The sequence below is a fragment of the Nerophis ophidion genome, linkage group LG06 (genome assembly GCF_033978795.1).
Source record: "Nerophis ophidion isolate RoL-2023_Sa linkage group LG06, RoL_Noph_v1.0, whole genome shotgun sequence".
Lineage (NCBI taxonomy): Eukaryota > Metazoa > Chordata > Actinopteri > Syngnathiformes > Syngnathidae > Nerophis > Nerophis ophidion.
The window spans coordinates 67,033,619-67,054,216 of NC_084616.1; the positions used below are offsets into that span (position 1 = coordinate 67,033,619).

A 20,598-nucleotide genomic window follows, 5' to 3' on the forward strand; every position below is an offset into this window, starting at 1 on the left:
TACCCCCCAGGCCCCCGGCGACTGCATTCCAGAGCTCTGAAGTAAACTGGCCGCGGTCAGAGGAGAGGTCTAAAGGGGTTCGAAGCATGCGACCCACGTGCTGATGAAGGCCCGAAACATGTCAGGGACTGACGCTGACACGAGGGAAACAGCTTACAGCCAGCGGGTTGTCCTGTCCACCATCGTGAGGAAGTAGGTGAAACCGTGTGCCCACCAGGTCGAAGATAACATGGTCGAACCTCCTCTCTGGGACAGAAAACGGCTCCAACGGGGTCATGGTGTGGCGGTGTATTTTCGCACACTGACAGGCCACACATGACCCAGGCCCTAACGTCCCTCTTCATCCCCCTCCAGACAAACGTCTGAGCTTCGCAGAGGCCTATCTGCCAGGGTGGGAGAGACTGTGGACTGCCTCAAAAACAGCCCGCTGCCAGCCAACTGGGACTAGGGGCTTCGGCTGGCCAGTTGAAAGATCGCACCACAGCCTGACGTTTGAGTCGCAGACCGCGACCTCTTCCAGTCGCAGTCCAGTGTCCGAACCAATGTTTCCTTTAATTGTGCATGTGTGTGAGCAAACACTCAAACTCCCTGAGCATTCAGTGGAGCACATGTGAGCAACGTCATACCAGCAGCACACCTGTCTCAAACCAATTTGAATATTTTATTATAACACTCAAGTGACAGGAGTCATTTTCATGAGATTATTTTCTAATATTAGTGATTTGGCCCACTTGTAATGAAAATAACAAAACAAATCTTGTTTTTCATAAGCTATGTATTAATATTTTACAGTATGTCTAGTTAGGGGTCCTGCTTTGGAAATGATTTGTACCCCTTTCAGAGATCACATTTAGTTCTTAAACATCCTCCTGTTGAACAATTAAATGTAAGCATGGGATAAAGAGAACAGTCCTGTAACTTCCTCCAGTAACAGAATTTCGCGATTAATATCCAGAAATTATCATAACGATAAATGACAGTAGAATAAGCACACACATGATTGAGGAGTCTTAGTGTAACGTTGTGTGTTGTTTGAGTTTTCTGACTTTTTGTGGGGTCCAAGTGCTATGAGTGGTGTGTTGGTGCAGGTGAAAGAGAGCGAGCGGCTGCTGTTGATATGACGGATGACAGAGTTGGTTTTGGCCTGGTTTGTACGGTAAAAAAGTTTTTCAAGATAGAACATTTTTACTCATGTTTTTGGTGTGGTTATGGCTGAATACAAACATCCATCCATCTATTTTCTACCGTTTATTCCCTTTGGGGTTGTGGGGGGTGCTGGAGCCTATCTCAGCTACAATTGGGCAGAAGGCGGTGTACACCCTGAACAAGTCGCCACCTCATCGCAAAATCATACAGAATAAATTATGTGTTTATTTTGTTTTGAACTCAGTTGGGATTGGATTTTGTGCGCAGCATAAATTTGCTGTGCGCAGAGGACGCTTCAGCAATGCACAATTGCGCAGACGCACACCTTGGAGGGAATGTTGGTCCGAACCCTTAAAGGGGAACATTATCTCAATTTCAAAAGGGTTAAAAACAGTAAAAATCAGTTCCCAGTGGCTTGTTGTATTTTTTGATTTTTTTTCCAAAATTTTACCGGTCCCAGAATATCCCTAAATAAAGCTTTAAAGTGCCTTATTTTCGCTATCTTCGAAACCACTATCCATTTCCCTGTGACGTCACACAGTGCTGCCAATACAAACAACATGGCGGTTACCACAGCAAGATATAGCGACATTAGCTCGGATTCAGACTCGGATTTCAGCGACTTAAGCGATTCAACAGATTACGCATGTATTGAAACAGATGGTCGGAGTATGGAGGCAGATAGCGAAAATGAAATTGAAGAAGAAACTGAAGCTATTGAGCGAATAGCTATTGACGCTATTCACCCATAGCATGGGTGTACCTAATGAAGTGGCCCATAGCATGGCTGCCTTATTAGCATCGTCGGTAAAATGTGCAGACCAAACGATCAGGACTTTCGCATCTTGTTACACTGGAGCAACTGAAATCTGTCGATTGGTAAGTGTTTGTTTCGCATTAAATGTGGGTATCTAGTTTCAAATGTACATACAGCTAGCGTAAATAGCATGTTAGCATCGATTAGCGTAGCATTTTAGCATCGATTAGCCGGCAGTCATGCTGCGACCAAATATGTCTAATTAGCACATAAGTCAATAACATCAACAAAACTCACCTTTGTGTTTTCGTTGACTTAATCGTTGCAAATGCATCTGCAGATTATCCATACATCTCTGTGCCATGTCTGTCTTAGCATCGCCGGTCAAATGTGAAGACACTTTGGTACATTCAATGGGGGTCTGCCGGCAGATTTCTTGCCAGTGGTGCAACTTGAATCCCTCCCTGTTAGTGTTGTCACACCCTCCGACAACACTCCGACAAGGCATGATGTCTCCAAGGTTCCAAAAAATAGTCGAAAAAACGGAAAATAACAGAGCTGAGAGCCGGTGTTTGTAATGTGAAAATGAATATGGCGGTTGTGTTTCCTCGGTGACGTCACGTTCTGACGTCATCGCTAAAAGACCGATAAACAGAAAGGCGTTTAATCTGCCAAAATTCACCCATTTAGAGTTCGGAAATCGGTTAAAAAAATACATGGTCTTTTTTCTGCAACATCAAGGTTTATATCGACGCTTGCATAGGTTTGGTGATAAGGTTCCCCTTTAAGTATCAGATTCCCATGGTCAGAGGACTGGTCCAAATTCATATATGAGTAGTCAAGACCCAGTTGCATCGCGCAGACGATCGATCTGGAGAGGCAGTCTTCAACCACATGGGATTTTCCCGCGATGTGTCGGATGCCTGTGGTGTACTCCGAGATTAATGAGAACTGGCATTGGAGGTGGGGGGACCAGACGCCAGACGCCAGACTCAGCCACCTTGGACATGGAGAATGTGAGGGGTTTGTAGTCCATAAAAACCATAAACTCGCATCCTTCCAGGAGGAAGCGGAAGTGGCGGATTGCCAACCAGACGCCGAGCAGCTCTCTGTCAAAGGTGTTGTATTTATACTCCCTGGGAACCAGCTGATGGCTGAAAAAGGCAAGTGGGTGCCAGGCGCTGTCGACCCACAGCCCCAGCACAGCGTCTACGGTGTAGTCGGATGCATCGGTAGTGAAAGCGACTGGGGCGACTGGGGACAGGTTGACCAACATAGCAGCCCGGCACAACGTGACCTATGTGTTTTCGAATGCCTTGTCCCTCTCGCCTGTGCAGTCGACATCCTGGTTGGGGGACTTACGCCAAAGGGACAGGGGACGCATGATGTGGGCTGCCTAACAGATAAACCGATGGTAAAGCGTAACCATCCCGAGAAATTATCTCCGCCTTCGGGCCAGAAACAGCTTACCCCTTCGACGGCAGGGGGGTAGCCCCATCCTTGCTGATGAGGTGCCCGAGGAACTGGAAAGATGGCACGCCAAAGACTCACTTTATCAGGTTTATGATCAGTCTGTGCTGGTTGAGCCTCATGAAGAGGTTCCTGAGGTGTGTCAGGTGCTACCCAGCGGCCAGTACATCGTCTAAATAGATAAAAAACGAAGGGCATGTCTCTATGTGCTGAGTCCATCAGCCGCTGGAAAGATTGGGCCGCGTTCTTCAGTCCGAAAGGCATCCTGAGGAATTCAAACACCCCGAAAAGTGTTACCACAGCAGTCTTAGGGATGTCTGCAGGATGCACAAGGTGGTAGCCCTGTACCAGGTCCACTTTGGAAAATAGGAGCTTCCCTGCCAGATGCGCAAAGAAGTCCGGAATGGGAGAGGAACAGGTAGCGGACCCAAGTGGTTGTATCATTCAATCAATCAATCAAAGTTTGCTTATATAGCCCTAATCACAAATGTCAAGCCAAGCCACAACGACATCCTCGACTCAGATCTCTCATCAGGGCAAGAAAAAACTCAACCCAATGGGAACAATGAGTAACCTTGGAAGGGACCACAGATGTGCACCGTGACTGGTCCAATGGATGCTGAGTGGATACAGTTAATACATAGGCATATTGAATCAGTAAACTTTGCCAGCTTAATGTTGTTATCTGCTTCTTGTAGATGGAGCTAGCATTCATGCTAGCATGTAGCATGAATTAATTAACGTGGACACCGACTTAAACAAGTTGAAAAACTTATTCGAGTGTTACCATTTAGTGGTTAATTGTACGGAATATGTACTGAACTGTGCAATTTACTAATAAAAGTTTCAATCAATCAAAGCTATCGGCGCGAGCAGAGCAGCAGCACAAACAAAAGTGGACAAAAGGACTGACAACACTGTTGGCCCTGTCACGCCAAATTTCTTCCCCCTACAAAAACCTTCCCCCGGAAGACCCTCCAGTGCCTGAAGGACCCCAATGAGAGCGGAACAATACCAAGTTATATGACTCTTAAGGGTTACAGCTGCAAAATTTGCAAAGCAAAAATGGATTGAAAGGTTAGAAATGCTGGAATGCTAATATTTTTTCCTCACCGTTATTTTTCACCAATGACAATCAAGCCTATTATAATGCTTTTAAAACAGGCAGCTGTGTGGGCTGCTTTAAGGTCCTTCCACCCTCATTGGGGTCCTTCAAGCATTAACGTCAAATGTCTTCCGGGGGAAGGTTTTTGTAGGGGGAAGAAATTTGGCGTGACAGCCCCATCATCGAGTCTGTGTTTCACTCTAAGTTAGTATTTTAAACTTGAAATGCGCCAATGATAAGATGGTTGTGTTACTTTAGTTTTAGCCAAAGTTCTATTTTGAAGCAAAATTGGCCGCCTCTCATTGTGATCACAGATCGTGTAACAAATGTTTGTGTCTTCCAGGTTAAGATTTAACCTAAATGTGATTAGTTTTCATTCATATTTGATAACATGATCATTTTGTTTTAATAATCACAAGCAATAACGCATTAACTTTGACAGCCCTAATATAAAGTCAACTATTTTTCCCACTCTACTGGTACTTTCAAGAAAAAAAATTGTCTGCATGGCAGTATATTTAGAATGTGCCGCAGGCCGTTAAGAAATTAACCGCGGATAGACTAAAATGGCCTTCATGCTAGTCAGCTCATTTTCCATCATTTGCTTTTAAAAACCCCAAAACAGCCTTAAAATGCTTTACTTGAATCAGTTCCCTCACCTCCATCATTCATGTACTTTCTTGCAGGAAGTCCAACGAGGGTTCCCGGAAGCCAAATTCACACCCAACTACGCCGTGGTGGCGACTTGGGAAAACGTAGCCGCCTACAACGAGCCCACTCGAACCAACGGAGGCACTTCCAATGAGGTAAGATTTGATACCACACCTGGAAAAACGCAAAAGTCAACAATTAGCCCAAATTCCTGCAGGCTTCGTACGCCCTTTGTATTCTCGCCTCAGGGCAAGTACATTTGTACTCTTTCTACTAATCTACCCCTTAATCTTTTCAAAAGATCAGAGGTCAACTTTAAGGGTCACCTAGATTTCCTTCCCACCCTTTCAATGCAGACAAACTACATTAACCCAAGCTCCTTCCTGCTTTATGTTTGCCCTCCAGGTAGCCGTTAATAACTAAATAACTAAGTTAATGTCTAAACCTCCCAAGTATTTCATGCAGTGTGTAAGAAAGTCCACTAGAACTGGACTACATGATTTTAATGGTAATAAACATCAAATTTTACTCGTTTATCACAACTTCGTTCAAAATACATTTTAGTGTAAAAAAATTAATTTACATTAAAACAATGGAAATACCCTCCTAAAAGTCAGCGTACGTCACAGGTTTTTGCATAACAAAGTTTTCTTTCCTGACATTTGTAATTCCGGCCAAAATAGTGAATCACAAACAATTAGGTTGTCTGCAACATCACATATTAATTAGTCATATTTTTCTGTTGTGTTAGTATTTGTTGTGTATTCAATTTGTAAATAATCAAGCAGGAAGGAGAGGAGCAATAGCAAGTATGGTTTTTGACTTTGAAAGGTTTTGTTTAGAGATGTCCGATAATATCAGACTGCCGATATTATCGGCCGATAAATGCTTTAAAATGTAATAACGGAAATGATCTGTATCCAAAAGTAAAATGTATGCCTTTTTTAAAACGCCGCTGTGTACACGGACGTAGGGAAAAGTACAGAGCGCCAATAAACCTTAAAGGCACTGCCTTTGTGTGCCGGCCCAGTCACATAATATCTACGTTTGTATGACTTTTCACACACAAGTGAATGCATGGCATACTTGTCAACAACCATACAGGTCACACTGAGGGTGGGCGTATAAACAACTTTCTATCAATTAATCAATCAATGTTTACTTATATAGCCCTAAATCACTAGTGTCTCCAAGGGCTGCACAAACCACAACACAAACCACTACGACATCCTCGGTAGGCCCACATAAGGGGCAAGGAAAACTCACACCCAGTGGGACGTTGGTGACAATGATGACTATGAGAACCTTGGAGAGGACGAAAGCAATGGATGTCGTGCGGGTCTAACATGATACTGTGAAAGTTCAACTTTAACACTGTCAAAAATATGCACCACACCAAACAAGAATGACAAACGCATTTCGGGAGAACATCAGCACTGTAACACAACAGAACAAATGTCCAGAATCCCTTGCAGCATTAACTCTTCCGGGACGCTACAATATACACCCCCCGCTACCACCAAACCCCGCCCCCCCCCCCTTCCCCCCCGCCTCAACACCCCCTCTCTCTCCATCTCCCGAATTCGAAGGTTTCAAGGTCGGCAAGAATGGCCAATGGCCGGCGTGTATTTGAAAAAGACTTTCTAAGAACGCCCCCCTTTGTGTTCAACCAATCAGCGATCGACAGCACAGCCCGCCCTCGGAAAATGTTCCTGTTCGCTCGGAGAAGTCCCACTTAGCTAGGAGAAACTCCGAAAATCTATCCGGGTAGTTTTTGGTGGAAACACAGGGGGAACTTTATTTAGCCTAGTAAGTGGGAAAGTTCCTGATAAAGTTCCTGCGGGGGAAACATGCCTATTCTAAACATTGAAACAGGACATAAAACTCTTAAAATGTAAACATAACAAAAGGTCATAAAACCACGTACAATGTAAACATAAGAACAGGACATAAAGCAGCTTTCATCAGTTCATGCTCACAGACTTAGAGAGGACAGCTCTAGTCATAGATGAATGGGACATTTCTTATCAGCAGTTGTAACACAACGCTGAGATCTTTTGTTCAGATTGTTCGAAGTGGTCCCATCTTTCATTTTATACACTTCTCAAGATACAGATTTTTTTGTAAAATCAGTGTTTTGGTATTTTTTAATATGCCAAATACTGTTCATGCAAAGATTGCATTGGTTTGACATTTTGTGTAAATAGTGCTTGGGGGAATGAATGGTGGCTGGAGGGAGTGGTTATCCAAAATCCACAGGGGATCCTTGTGACTTCTCATCTGTGTTTGTCTTTGCTTGTGCTCCAAATCTGCCTCGTCTGAGGCCTCATCCCCCTCATGTTTCACAAACACTATTACATAAACGGTATGGACGGTGATTTCCCAGAGTGCTACTACTTTCAGTTACTTCTTCAATTGCGTGGATTAAGAGGAAGTTTGTCAGGGAGGGGTAATGGTCTTACTGGTCCCAGCAGTTCCACAGTCTGTGGGCTCATGGACTGATAGCATCTCGCTTTGAAGAGATTAGCCAGACGTGCTGGGTGGAGCTCAGTGGGGGTGGACTTGTCCTGGATGTGTGAACTGATTAAGTGGAGGACAGGACGTGGATTCTAGGTGACGGTTGGGGGAAGTGTGTGTTATTTGGGGGTAGGACATGTTGAAAAAAAGGGAGTGGATATACCAAAGACCAAGTGGTACAAATGGAAGATATTTAAATACTTCTAACTAGGATATACTTGCGCCTCATCTGTGGTCACCTGGTAACCTCCAACCCCAGGAGAGGGGGGCAAAGCAGAAAAGAAAACAGATGGCAGATCCATCCATCCATTCATTTCTACCGCCTGTCCCTTTCAGGGTCGCGGGGGCTGCTGGAGCCTATCTCAGATCAACTGGTCTAAAAGGGGGGTCTATTTAAAGCCTAGTGTATACAAATGAGTTTTAAGACGGAACATAAATTCTTCTACTGAGGTAGCATCTCTAACTGTTATTGCTAGGGCATTCCAGAGTACTGGAGCCCGAATAGAAAACATTCTATAGTCAACTGACTTTTTTTAGGCTCTGGGAATCATTAATAACCCAGAGTTCTTAGAACGCAGATTTCTGGCCGGGACGTATGGTACAATACATTCAGCAAAATAGGACGGAACTAGACTGTTTAGTATTTGAAATAGTAAATTCTGTGGTGACTTGTCCAGGGTGTACGCCGCCTTCTGCCCGAATGCAGTTGAAAGGTTCCAGGACGCCTTGCCAACCATAAAGGGACCAGCGGTAGGAAATGGAAGGATGGATGGACAGTAAAACCTTGAAGTCGTATCTTAAAGGGGAACATTATCACCAGACCTATGTAAGCGTCAATATATACCTTGATGTTGCAGAAAAAAGACCATATGTTTTTTTAACCGATTTCCGAACTCTAAAAGGGTGAATTTGGCGATAGAAATGCCTTTCAATTGTTCCCTGTCTTAACAATGACCTTCCACCCGTGACGTCACAACAGGAAGCAATCCGCCATTTTCTCAAACACATTACACACACCAAGTCAAATCAGCTCTGTTATTTTCCGTTTTTTCGACTGTTTTCCGTACCTTGGAGACATCATGCCTGGTCGATGTGTTGTCGGAGGGTGTAACAACACGAACAGGGACAGATTCAAGTTGACTTACGTGGAGTGTGCTAATCAGACATGTCAATGGCCACGGCATTACTGCAAGGTAATCGATGCTAACATGCTATTTAGGCTAGCTGTATGTACATATTGCAACACTATGCCTCATTTGTAGCTATATTTGCATCCAGCCTTTCCCTCCACCCACATCTAATGCCAAACAAACACATACCAATCGACGGATTCAAGTTGCACCAGTGGTCAAAAGATGCAATCGCTGGTTACAAGGCGATCGCCGAATTCGTCCTCTTTGCCATTGTCTGTCGTGATATGGCTCAATAGCTTCATTTTCTTCTTCAATTTCGTTTTCGCTATCTGCCTCCACACTCCAACCATCCGTTTCAATACATGATTAATCTGTTGAATCGCTCAAGCCGTTGAAATCCGAGTCTGAATCCGAGCTAATGTCGCTATATCTTTGGGTTCTATCAGTTGTAATGGCATCACGCAGTGACGTCACAGGAAAACGGACGGGTGGATATAGCGATGGTGAAAATCAGGCACTTTGAAGCAGTTTTTCGAGATATTGCGTGATGGGTAAAACTTTGAAAAAAACTTTGAAAAATAAAATAAGCCCCTGGGAACTGGTTTGTATTGGTTTTAACCCTTCTGAAATTGTGATAATGTTCCCCTTTAAGTGCACAGGAAGCCAGTGCAGATGAGCCAGTATAGGCATAATATTATTATTACACTTTCTTGTTCTCGTCAAAAGTCTAGCAGCCACATTTTGCGCCAATTGTAATCGTTTAATGCTAGACATAGGGAGACCCATAAATAATACGTTACAGTAATCGAGACAAGATGGAACTAACGCATAATCAATGATCTCAGCGTCGGTGGTGGACAAAATGCAACAAATTTTAGCGATATTACGGAGATGAAAGAAGGCTGCTTTAGTAACACTCTTAATGTGTGACTCGAATGAGAGAGTTGGGACGAAGATAATACCAAGATTCTTTACCGTGTCGCTTTGTGTAATTGTTTGGTTGTAAAATGTGAAGGTGGTTTTATTAAATCTGTGTCGGTGTCCACCAGGACCGATAATCAGCATTTCCGTTTTTTTAGCGCTGAATTGCAAAACGTTAATGGACATCCATTGTTTAATTTCATTTAGACATTGCTCAAGGTTGACAACAATCTGCCGTGTTGATCAGCTTGAAGGGCATTTAGAGTTGGGTGTCACTGTAGAGTGCAGGGCCAAGAACCGAACCCTGTGGAACTCCGCATGTTACCTTAACATACTCCGAGGTCATGTTATTATGGGAAACACACTGCATCCTGTCAGTAAGATAGGAGTTAAACCAAGACAAGGCTTAGTCTGACGTAGCAATACGTGTTTTGATACATTCGTACGAATAACATTTTTTGATCGACAGTATCGAAAGCAGCACTAAGATTAAGTACCAGCAACATGGATGACACATCAGCATTCATCGTTAGCAGTAGATCATTTTTCATTTTTGCGAGGGCTGTCTTTTTAGAGCGATTTGCTCTGAAACCGGATTGAAAGGGTTCACAGAGATTGTTAAACGCTAAAAAATTGTTTAGAGGATTTTTGAGATAAAGAAGGGTAGTTTACCATTAGGTCAGGATTGAGGTTAGGTCTTTTGAGCAGAGGATGGATAACCACTTTTTTGAATGCTAGGGGAACACCGCCAGAGGAAAGTGATCAGTTAATCATATTTAGCACAGATGGACCTAATATTACAAACAGCTCTTTGATAAGTTTCCCAGGAACTGAGTCAAGTAAACATGTTGTTGGTTTTGTCCTATATACAAGTCGCAGGACTTCCTCTAATGTTATATACGTTTCGGACAGACTGTTTTAGAGGGCAGTATCCGTCGTATATACATTCATATCTGTGTTAATAAAACCCAGTTGTAGCTGGGATGCCTTGTCTTTAATCTCCTTTCTAATGACTTAAATGTTCTTATTAAAGAAATTCATCAAGTCATCTGCCGAGTGGGTGGAGCTACTGGGATTAGTCCCTTGTTGGGTTAGCGATGCGACAGTACTGAACAAATATTTAGGATCTTTTTTATTGAAAATGATGATAAGAATGACATGGGATGAGAATCAGCACCTCCAAGTTTGAGTCCATGGTTCTCCCCGGAAAAGGGTGGAGTGCCATCTCCAGTTTGGGGAGGAGACCCTGCACCAAGTGGAGTAGTTCAAGTACCTCAGAGTCTTGTTCACGAGTGAGGGAAGAGTGAATCATGTGATCGACAGGCGGCTCGGTGTGGTGTCTTCAGTAATGTGGACGCTGTATCGATCGTTGTGGTAAAGAAAGAACTGAGCCGGAAGGCAAAGATCTCAGTTTATCAGTCGATCTACGTTCCCATCCTCACCAATGGTCATGAGCTTTGGGTTATGACCGAAAGGACAAGATCACGGGTGCAAGCGGCCAAAATGAGTATCCTCCGTCGGGTGGTGTGGCTCTCCCTTAGAGATAGGGTGAGAAGCTCTGCCATCCGGGAGGAACTCAAAGTAAAGCCGCTGCTCCTCCACATCGAGAGGAGCCAGTTGAGGTGGTTCGGGCATCTGGTCAGGATGCCACCCGAACGCCTCCCTAGGGAAGTGTTTAGGGCACGACCGACCAGTAGAAGGCCACGGGGAAGACCCAGGACACATTGGGAAGACTATGTCTCCCGGCTGGCCTGGGAATGCCTCGGGATCCTCCGGGAAGAGCTAGACGAAATGGCTGGGGAGAGGGAAGTCTGGGCTACCCTGCTTAGGCTGCTGCCCACACGACCCGACCTCGGATAAGTGGAAGAAGATGGATGGATGGATGTTTTTTATTGAGGCGGATGAGATTGGAGTAGTAATTAGCTTTAGCTAAGGTAAACATGCGTTTATAAGTTTTTAAACTATCACGCCATGCTTGATGGCAAACCTCAAGTTTAGTCACACGCCATTTGCGTTCCAGCTTTCTACATCAATCAATCAATGTTTATTTATATAGCCCCAAATCACAAATGTCTCAAAGGACTGCACAAATCATTACGACTACAACATCCTCGGAAGAACCCACAAAAGGGCAAGGAAAACTCACACCCAGTGGGCAGGGAGAATTCACATCCAGTGGGACGCCAGTGACAATGCTGACTATGAGAAACCTTGGAGAGGACCTCAGATGTGGGCAACCCCCCCCCCTCTAGGGGACCGAAAGCAATGGATGTCGAGCGGGTCCAACATGATACTGTGGAAGCTCAATCCATAGTGGCTCCAACACAGCCGCGAGAGTTCAGTTCAAAGCGGATCCAAGACAGCAGCGAGAGTCCCGTCCACAGGAGACCATCTCAAGCGGAGGCGGGTCAGCATCGTAGAGATGTCCCCAATTGATACAGGCGAGCGGTCCATCCTGGGTCCCGACGAGCGGTCCATCCTGGTTCTCGACTCTGGACAGCCAGTACTTCATCCATGGTTATCGGACCGGACCCTCTCCACAAGGGAGGGGGGGACATAGGAGAAAGAAAAGAAGCGGCAGATCAACTGGTCTAAAAAGGAGGTCTATTTACAGGCTAGAGTATACAGATGAGTTTTAAGGTGAGACTTAAATGATCGTTTAAGAGCTCTGGTTTCTTCTTTAAACCAGGGGGTACGCCTTTTAAGGGCCTTTTTTTTTATCTGTAGTGGTGCTATACTATCAATGGTGTTCCGCAGGGCATAGTTAAAGTTGTTAGTGAGGTTATCGATAGAGCCCACATAATTTGGGAATGCATTACCAAAGGCAGTAGGCCAGCAAGAGTCATAGTTGTGAGAGCATTAATGTGGCGGCTGTTAAAGCAGTGGTCATTAGCAGCTGGAATTGTTGTTTGGACTGCTTTTGTGAATATTCCGTAACAAGCATGAACGCCAAACCAATTCCTTGTTATATGTATATGTGTATATATATTCATATGTATGCATGTGTGTGGATATATATATAGATACATCCCTTATTTCAATCTTTTTTTACAATTTATATTACCAAATTGTATATGCAACTTAGGGGATCTGCTCCAATTTCGTTGTTCTTTGAACCTGTTCAATGCAATAATGACAATAAAACTCTATTCTATTAAATTGGTAAATTGGTTATACTTGTATAGCGCTTTTCTACCTTCAAGGTACTCAAAGCGCTTTGACACTATTTCCACATTCACCCATACACACACACATTCACACACTGATGGAGGGAGCTGCCATGCAAGGCCCTAACCATGAGCCATCAAGAGCAAGGGTGAAGTGTCTTGCTCAAGGACACAACAGGCGTGACGAGGTTGGTAGAAGGTGGGGATTGAACCAGGACCCCTTACCATGAATTGATTAACGTGGACCCCGACTTAAACAAGTTGAAAAACTTATTCGGGTGTTACCATTTAGTGGTCAATTGTACGGAATATGTACTGTACTGTGCAATCTACTAATAAAAGTATCAATCAATCAATCAAACCCTCAGGTTGCTGGCACGGCCACTCTCCCAACCGCGCCACGCCGTCAATATTCTATTGTATTGTATTCTATTCTATTCTATTGGACTGGTAAGCCATTTTTAATCATTTTACAATTGTGAAGCATATTGATTGTTTGATTGAAACTTTTATTAGTTATTAGTTCAGTACATATTCCGTACAATTGACCACTAAATGGTAACACCTGAATAACTTTTTCAACTTGTTTAAGTCCACGTAAATCAATTCATGGTAATTCATATGGGTCTTTAAAAAATATAAAGTTTAGGTACTGTTAAACCACTAATAGTAACATAAAATAGTGTCATAGAATAGAATAGAGACATCGGAATAAACGTAACAACGTATTCTGTTACTCTCTGAAACATTTCACAAGGCGACCACAACATGAAACCCTTGGTGGTCCTAGTGTGTACGTATGTGTGTGTGTGTGTTCGCGCGCGTGTGTGTGTGTATGCGTGCATGTGTGTGTGTGTACTCCCACCTACACACTATCACCCTTTTAAAGAAAAGGTGAGAAAAACAAGCGTTTGGTGGTGTGGGGGTTGACACCTTTGATGTGTGTGTGCTGCAATTGTATTCCACCAAACACCTTCTACGCCAAATGGTAAGAAACCTTTTTAATTAGTCTTCTTTCTGAAACTACTACAACTACTACTACTCGATAGTCTTTCATGTTGACCGGGAACATATATGTTAATACACCTGATGATTTTACATTAAATCATACATTCTCAGGGTATGGAATCGATCGCAACTGGACTGTTCAGATTGTCTAAGAATAAGTTTTGCCTCTCATCTGAGAAGCATTCATCAGTTAATGTCTCCTGAGACAAAATGAACAGTCCAGTTGTGATGAAATCAATGCTTTAGGAATACAATGACCTGGATGAATGAAAATATTTACAGACATCAATACATGAACATAATCATGGTGTGAGCTTTTAATATGAACGGTTGCCTCAGAGAGTATGGGGTATCGGACTGTCTGATTGGGGCAGTTCGTTGTTCGCTCCCTGCACGATCAGTGTCAGAGCTTGGTCCGCATTGCTGGCAGTAAGTCGGACATGTTTCCAGTGTGGGTTGAACTCCGCCAAGCTGCCTTTTGTCACCGATTCTGTTCGTAACTTTTATGGACAGAATTTCTAGGCGCAGTCAAGCCGTTGAGGGGTTACGGTTTGTTGGCCGCGGGATTAAGTCTCTGCTTTTCGCAGATGATGTGGTCCTGATGGCGTCATCTGGCTAGGATCTTCAGCTCTCACTGGATCGGTTCGCAGCCGAGTGTGAAGCGACCGGAATGAGAATCAGCACCTCCAAGTCCGAGTCCATGGTTCTCGCCCGGAAAAGGGTGGAGTGCCATTTCCGGGTTGGGAAGGAGACCCTGCCCCAAGTGGAGGAGTTCAAGTACCTAGGCGTCTTGTTCACGAGTGAGGGAAGAGTGGATCGTGATATCGACAGGCGGATCGGTGCGGCGTCTTAAGTAATGCGGACGTTGTACCGATCCGTTGTGGTGAAGAAGGAGCTGAGCTGGAAGGCAAAGCTCTCGATTTACCGGTCGATCTACGTTCCCATCCTCACCTATGGTCATGAGCTTTGGGTCATGACCGAAAGGATAAGATCACGGGTACAAGCGGCCGAAATGAGTTTCCTCCGCCAGGTGGCGGGGCTCTCCCTTAGAGATAGGGTGAGAAGCTCTGCCATCCGATAGGAGGGGCACTGTTGCCTATCTCAGCTACAATCGGGCGGAAGGCGGCGTACACCATGGACAAGTCGCCACCTCATCGCAGTATGTGTAGAAATCTTTATTTATGATTGAATCACTTGTTTATTTTTCAACAAGTTTTTAGTTATTTTTATATCTTTTTTTCCAAATAGTTCAAGAAAGACCACTACAAATGAGCAATATTTTGCAATGTTATACAATTTAATAAATCCGAAACTGATGACATAGTGCTGCATTTTACTTCTTTATCTCTTTTTTTCAACCAAAAATGCTTTGCTCTGATTAGGGGGTACTTGAATTAAAAAAATGTTCACAGGGGGTACATCTCTGAAAAAAGGTTGAGAACCACTGCTCCAAAAGCCGTAGATGTTATTGTCACATATGCATGCACAGTAGATGGCAGTATTGTCCTGTTTTAGAGTGTCACAACATTGCTGTTTACGGCAGACGAACTGCTTTACGGTACACGAAAACGTGACTGCTGTTGTTGTGTGTTTTTGCCGCGCTGGGAGGACTGCCTAACAATAAACCCACATAAGAAACCAAGAACTCGCCCTCGATCATTCTACAGTTATAACGTCATTGGGCAGGCATTCTGTTTGTATTGTGGGAAAGCAGACGTGAAAACAGACTGTCGACACGTCACTCGGGTCCGCATGGAGCTGGAGGGGGCGTGGCCTCCAACGCCGCCTGAATTTCGGGAGATTTTCAGGAGAAAATTTGTCCCTGGAGGTTTTCGTGAGAGGCGCTGAATTTCGGGAGTCTACCGGAAAATCCGGAGGGGGACCGGGGGTCTTATGGTAAATGGTAAATGGGTTGTACTTGTATAGCGCTTTTCTACCCCTTTTTAAGGAGCCCAAAGCGCTTTGACAGTATTTCCACATTCCCTCATCCACACACACATTCACACACTGATGGCGGGAGCTTCCATGCAAGGCGCTGACCAGGACCCATCAGGAGCAAGGGTGAAGTGTCTTGCTCAGGACACAACGGACGTGACTAGGATGGTAAAAGGTGGGGATTGAACCAGTAACCCTCAGATTGCTGGCACAGCCACTCTACCAACTTCGCTACGCCGTCCCTTAAACGTTGACATTGTTGTGTGTGGACACAGATAAGGTTAGGTGGGATTTACCCTTGATAACCTTGTCTGGCTTAGTGTAAACAGGGCCTGAGATTTACTTTTTTATCTAATCCTCCCCGAGGGTCTAGCTTTTTCCCACCTTTTACGGGGAGCCATAGATCCATCAGCGTTTTTCTTCTGTACCCTGAATCAGAATAACGCTTCTGTGATCTTAAACGGGTTTGTGCTGAAAACAACATTTTGTTGTACTTATGGACACGGTCATAACACTGGAGAGGCGTTTTTTTTTTTTTTGTCCTGTCCAGCTTCTCAGGCAAATCCTATAGCCCCATATGGGCTGTTCAGGTTTACTTTACAAAAGAGAAGTGTAGGATACTTCTCTTGTTGCCTTATTTGAATTTGACTTTATTAAATGTATTTATATTATCAATTGGTGCAGCCGGGCCGGAGCAGGAGTATATAGAAAGAGAAAAAAAAGGAAGACAGAGGGGGAAATTGTGGGGATAAGAGGGGGATTAGACAGAGAGACAAAAACAACAACAGCAAACACAACAATAACAACAACAACAATAGAACAACACCAGCACATACGATATGTACAAATATGATCGTAAAAGTGATAGCAAAGAAACAGTTGGTTAAATAAATAATAATATAGAAATGACAATGAGCATTTTTACACTACAACTGGAGCAATACAAATACCAATAGAAAAAGCGCTATTGATCATGAACAATAACAATAGTTTACCTCTATTATCAACAATACAGTTGTTCAAATGCAACAATACGTATACATGATGATAACTAGAAAGATTGAAAAAAAAAAAAAGGAATACCGAAAGATGGAGGGGAAGCGAGAGAGGCAACCTATATTAATCTTGTAGATTGTTATAGTGACAATAGGTTAAGCTTTGTCAGTATGCCATGTGTTACCCAGTTTACCCTAGGGCAGGGGTCTCAAACTCCATTTACCGGGGGGCCACTGGATGCAGAAACTGGGTGAGGCTGGGCCGCAAGAAAAGATTTCTTAAAAAAATCTAACATGCATTTTTTATTGAATTCACCTTCTTTGAATGGCTTTCCCGCCCTAGCAACATACTTGCCAACTCTCGCGTTCTTTACGGGAAACACCTGAATATCAGTGCCCCTCCCGACAATCTCCTGGGGGCAATCACTGTGCCGGTTTCCACCCGGACAACAATATATTGTACAATATACACCCCCGCCGCCCCAACCCCGCCCCCTATTGTAGCCCGGAAGAGTTAGGGCTGCATTGGATTCTGGGTATTTTGTTCTGTTGTGTTTATGTTGTGTTACGGTGCAGATGTTCTCCCAAAATGCGTTTGTCATTCTTGTTTGGTGTGGGTTCACAGTGTGGCAAATATTTGTAACAGTGATAAAGTTGTTGATATGCCCACCCTCAGTGTGACCTGTATGGCTGTTGATCAACTATGTCTTGCAGTCACTTACTGTGTCTTCACAAGGTAAATACAACATGTTGCTGGGCTGGCACGCTGTTTGTACAGATTGTAGAGGATGTTAAAGGCAGTGCCTCCACGGTGCCCCCCTTATTATCGTTGTTAGGGGGGAATTCGGGAGAATGATTACCTCTGGAGGGGTACTGACAACTGGGAGTCCCCCGGAAAAAGCGAGGATATACAAGTATGACCCTGTAAAGCATTATTCATTGAAGACTCGCGGGCCGCACCAACATTAAATTTTCATATTAAGGTGCGGGCTGCAAAATAACAATCTGCGGGCCGCGTGTTTGAGACCCCTGGCCTAGGGCAACAACGTTGATATATGTTTGATGAAACGTGATTATGTGCATGAGTGTATGTATGTATATGTACTTGTATATGTACAGAATGTGTATATGAATGTTTGTACAGTAAATGTAAATGTACAGTATTTTAAAGTGTCTGTGTTCACGTGAACACGGCCTAAAGACAAAGCAAAAACAGATTGATGGACACCCCCCAAAAGACACCCTAACCCCCTCTCGTTAAAATGAGCCTAGAAGCTGCAAAAGTCCTCTTTTATCCTTTACAAGACAGAAGATGGTTTAAAGGTGTTTGTAAATAACAACACAATATAAGGTTAATGAATATAGGTGAGAAGACATCTGGATGTGTGTGTGTGTGTGTGTGTGTGTGTGTGTGTGTGTGGGTACACTTTACAAGCATGTCTGCTGCAAGCATGCGTGTCTTGATGATTCCCATGAGCGATGTGTGCACCCTCAGAAAGACAGCTGTGCACATCAACATCGAGCTTTGTAATTGTGTGCGTGTGTGTGTGTGCATGTGTGTGTGTGTGTGTGTGTGTGTCACATGGAATCACTCACAGTCCTCCTCTCATGTTTCCCCCCCAAACCGTGTTTGCAAGTCGAGATTATTTGCAATACGAGACAGGGTCCCTAATCACTGAGCTACGGGTGTTTTACAATATTCAACCATTCCATTAAGAGGAATCTGATTCAATTATCAACCTCGCAGTCAAACTGTCGGACATTAAATCCACCTCCTCCTTTCATCGGTGGGAGGCGAGTTAAAGGCCTACTGAAATGAGATTTTCTTATTTAAACGGGGATAGCAGGTCCATTCTATGTATCATACTTGATCATTTCGCGATATTGCCATATTTTTGCTGAAAGGATTTAGTAGAGAACATTGACGATAAAGTTCGCAAGTTTTGGTCGCTAACAGAAAAGCCCTGCTTTTACCGGAAGTCGCAGACGATGACGTCACATGTTGAGGGCTCCTCACATCCTCACATTGTTTTTAATGGGAGCCTCCAACCAAAAGAGCTATTTGGCCCGAGAAAACAACAATTTCCCCATTAATTTGAGCGAGGATGAAAGATTCATGTTTGAGGGTATTGATAGCGAAGGACTAGAAAAAAAAAAAAAAAAACGCGATTGCATTGGGACAGATTCAGATGTTTTTAGACACATTTACTAGGATAATTCTGGGAAATCCCTTATCTTTCTATTGTGTTGCTAGTGTTTTAGTGAGTTTAATAGTACCTGATAGTCGGAAGTGCGTGTCCACGGGTGTCTTGAGGCCAGTGTGTGATGAAAGTCGACGGCAGCTGTATGGACTGCACAAGCTCAACTGGTCTCCGGTAAGAGGCGACTTTTTACCACAATTTTCTCACCAAAAACTGCGGGTTGACATTTGGTTGGGATCCATGTTCGCTTGACCGCTCTGATCCATAGGAAAGCTTCACCTCCGGAAATTTCAAACAAGGAATCACCGTGTGTTTGTGTGGCTAAAGGCTTTAGCTTCCCAACTCCATCTTTCTACTTTGACTTCTCCATTATTAATTGAACAAATTGCAAAAGATTCAGCAACACAGATTTCCAAAATACTGTGTAATTATGCCGCTAAAGCAGACGACTTTAATCTGTGTGTGTGTGGAGCGCTAATATTTCCTAACAGTCCGTGACGTCACGCGTACACGTCGTCATTTCGCGATGTTTTCAACAAGAAACCCTCGGGAAATTTAAAATTGCAATTTAGTAAACTAAAAAGGCCGTATTGGCATGTGTTGCAATGTTAATATTTCATCATTGATATATAAACTATCAGACTGCGTGGTGGATAGTAGTGGGTTTCAGAAGGCCTTTAAATACTTGAGAACCCACATGTACAGCGGGTGTGTCGGGAGGATGTTTCAGGATGAAGGATGGGGGGCTCGACACCATGTGGGCCAAAACCCCTTTCCGGCCCCAGTGAGACTAGCCCGAAATTAGACTCACCCTGAAGGTGTAGTTTGCTTGTGCAGGAGGCCTCCCTCACTGCTCTCCTCTGGCAAAGTTAATGATCCTTCAGCAGGTTCACACACAAGAACTTTCTTACGACTTTTATTTCCTCAATTTGGTCAAGTCTTCTCGGCGCTTTGCCTGAGCCAAAGATCCCGCTAAACTATTGAATCTCTACTGTGTTTATTTGTTGATCCGAGTGTTTTAGCCTTTTGAGTTGGAAAAAGTTGCAAAATAATTGTGTTTTTTGGTTATTTTCATTGAAGGACTCTATTACTGGGCTACACGGTGGCAGAGGGGTTAGTGCGTTTGCCTCACAATACAAAGGTCCTGAGTAGTCTGGGGTTGAATCCCGGGCTCTGGATCTTTCTGTGTGGAGTTTGCATGTTCTCCCCGTGAATGTGTGGGTTCCCTCCGGGTACTTCCTCCCACTTCCAAAGACATGCACCTGGGGATAGGTTGATTGGCAACACTAAATTGGCCTTAGTGTGTGAATGTGAGTGTGAATGTTGTCTGTCTATCTGTGTTGGCCCTGCGATGAGGTGGCGACTTGTCCAGAGTGTACGACGCCTTCCGCCCGATTGTAGCTGAGATAGGCACCAGCGCCCCCCGCGACCCCAAAGGGAATAAGCGGTAGAAAATGCATGGACTGTACTACTTTGAACTTCTTTGCACGGGCTATGTTTACATCCATTTGATGTTATTTACACTCAGAGAGGGCAGCACGGTGGAAGAGAGGTTAGTAAGTCTGCCTCACAATACGAAGGTCCTGAGTAGG

General features: G+C 44.0%; 1 protein-coding gene across 4 annotated transcripts in view; it reads left to right on the plus strand.

Annotated features, from left to right (window-relative positions):
* The window catches only part of nid2a (nidogen 2a (osteonidogen)), a 161,392-nt gene that overhangs the window by 11,722 nt on the left and 129,072 nt on the right, over positions 1-20,598 (plus strand). For all 4 annotated transcript variants that reach the window (XM_061904667.1, XM_061904670.1, XM_061904669.1 and 1 more), the window contains exon 3: positions 5,165-5,284. In XM_061904667.1, the coding sequence (XP_061760651.1) occupies positions 5,165-5,284 (120 nt within the window). The remainder of the gene's footprint in view (positions 1-5,164; positions 5,285-20,598) is intronic.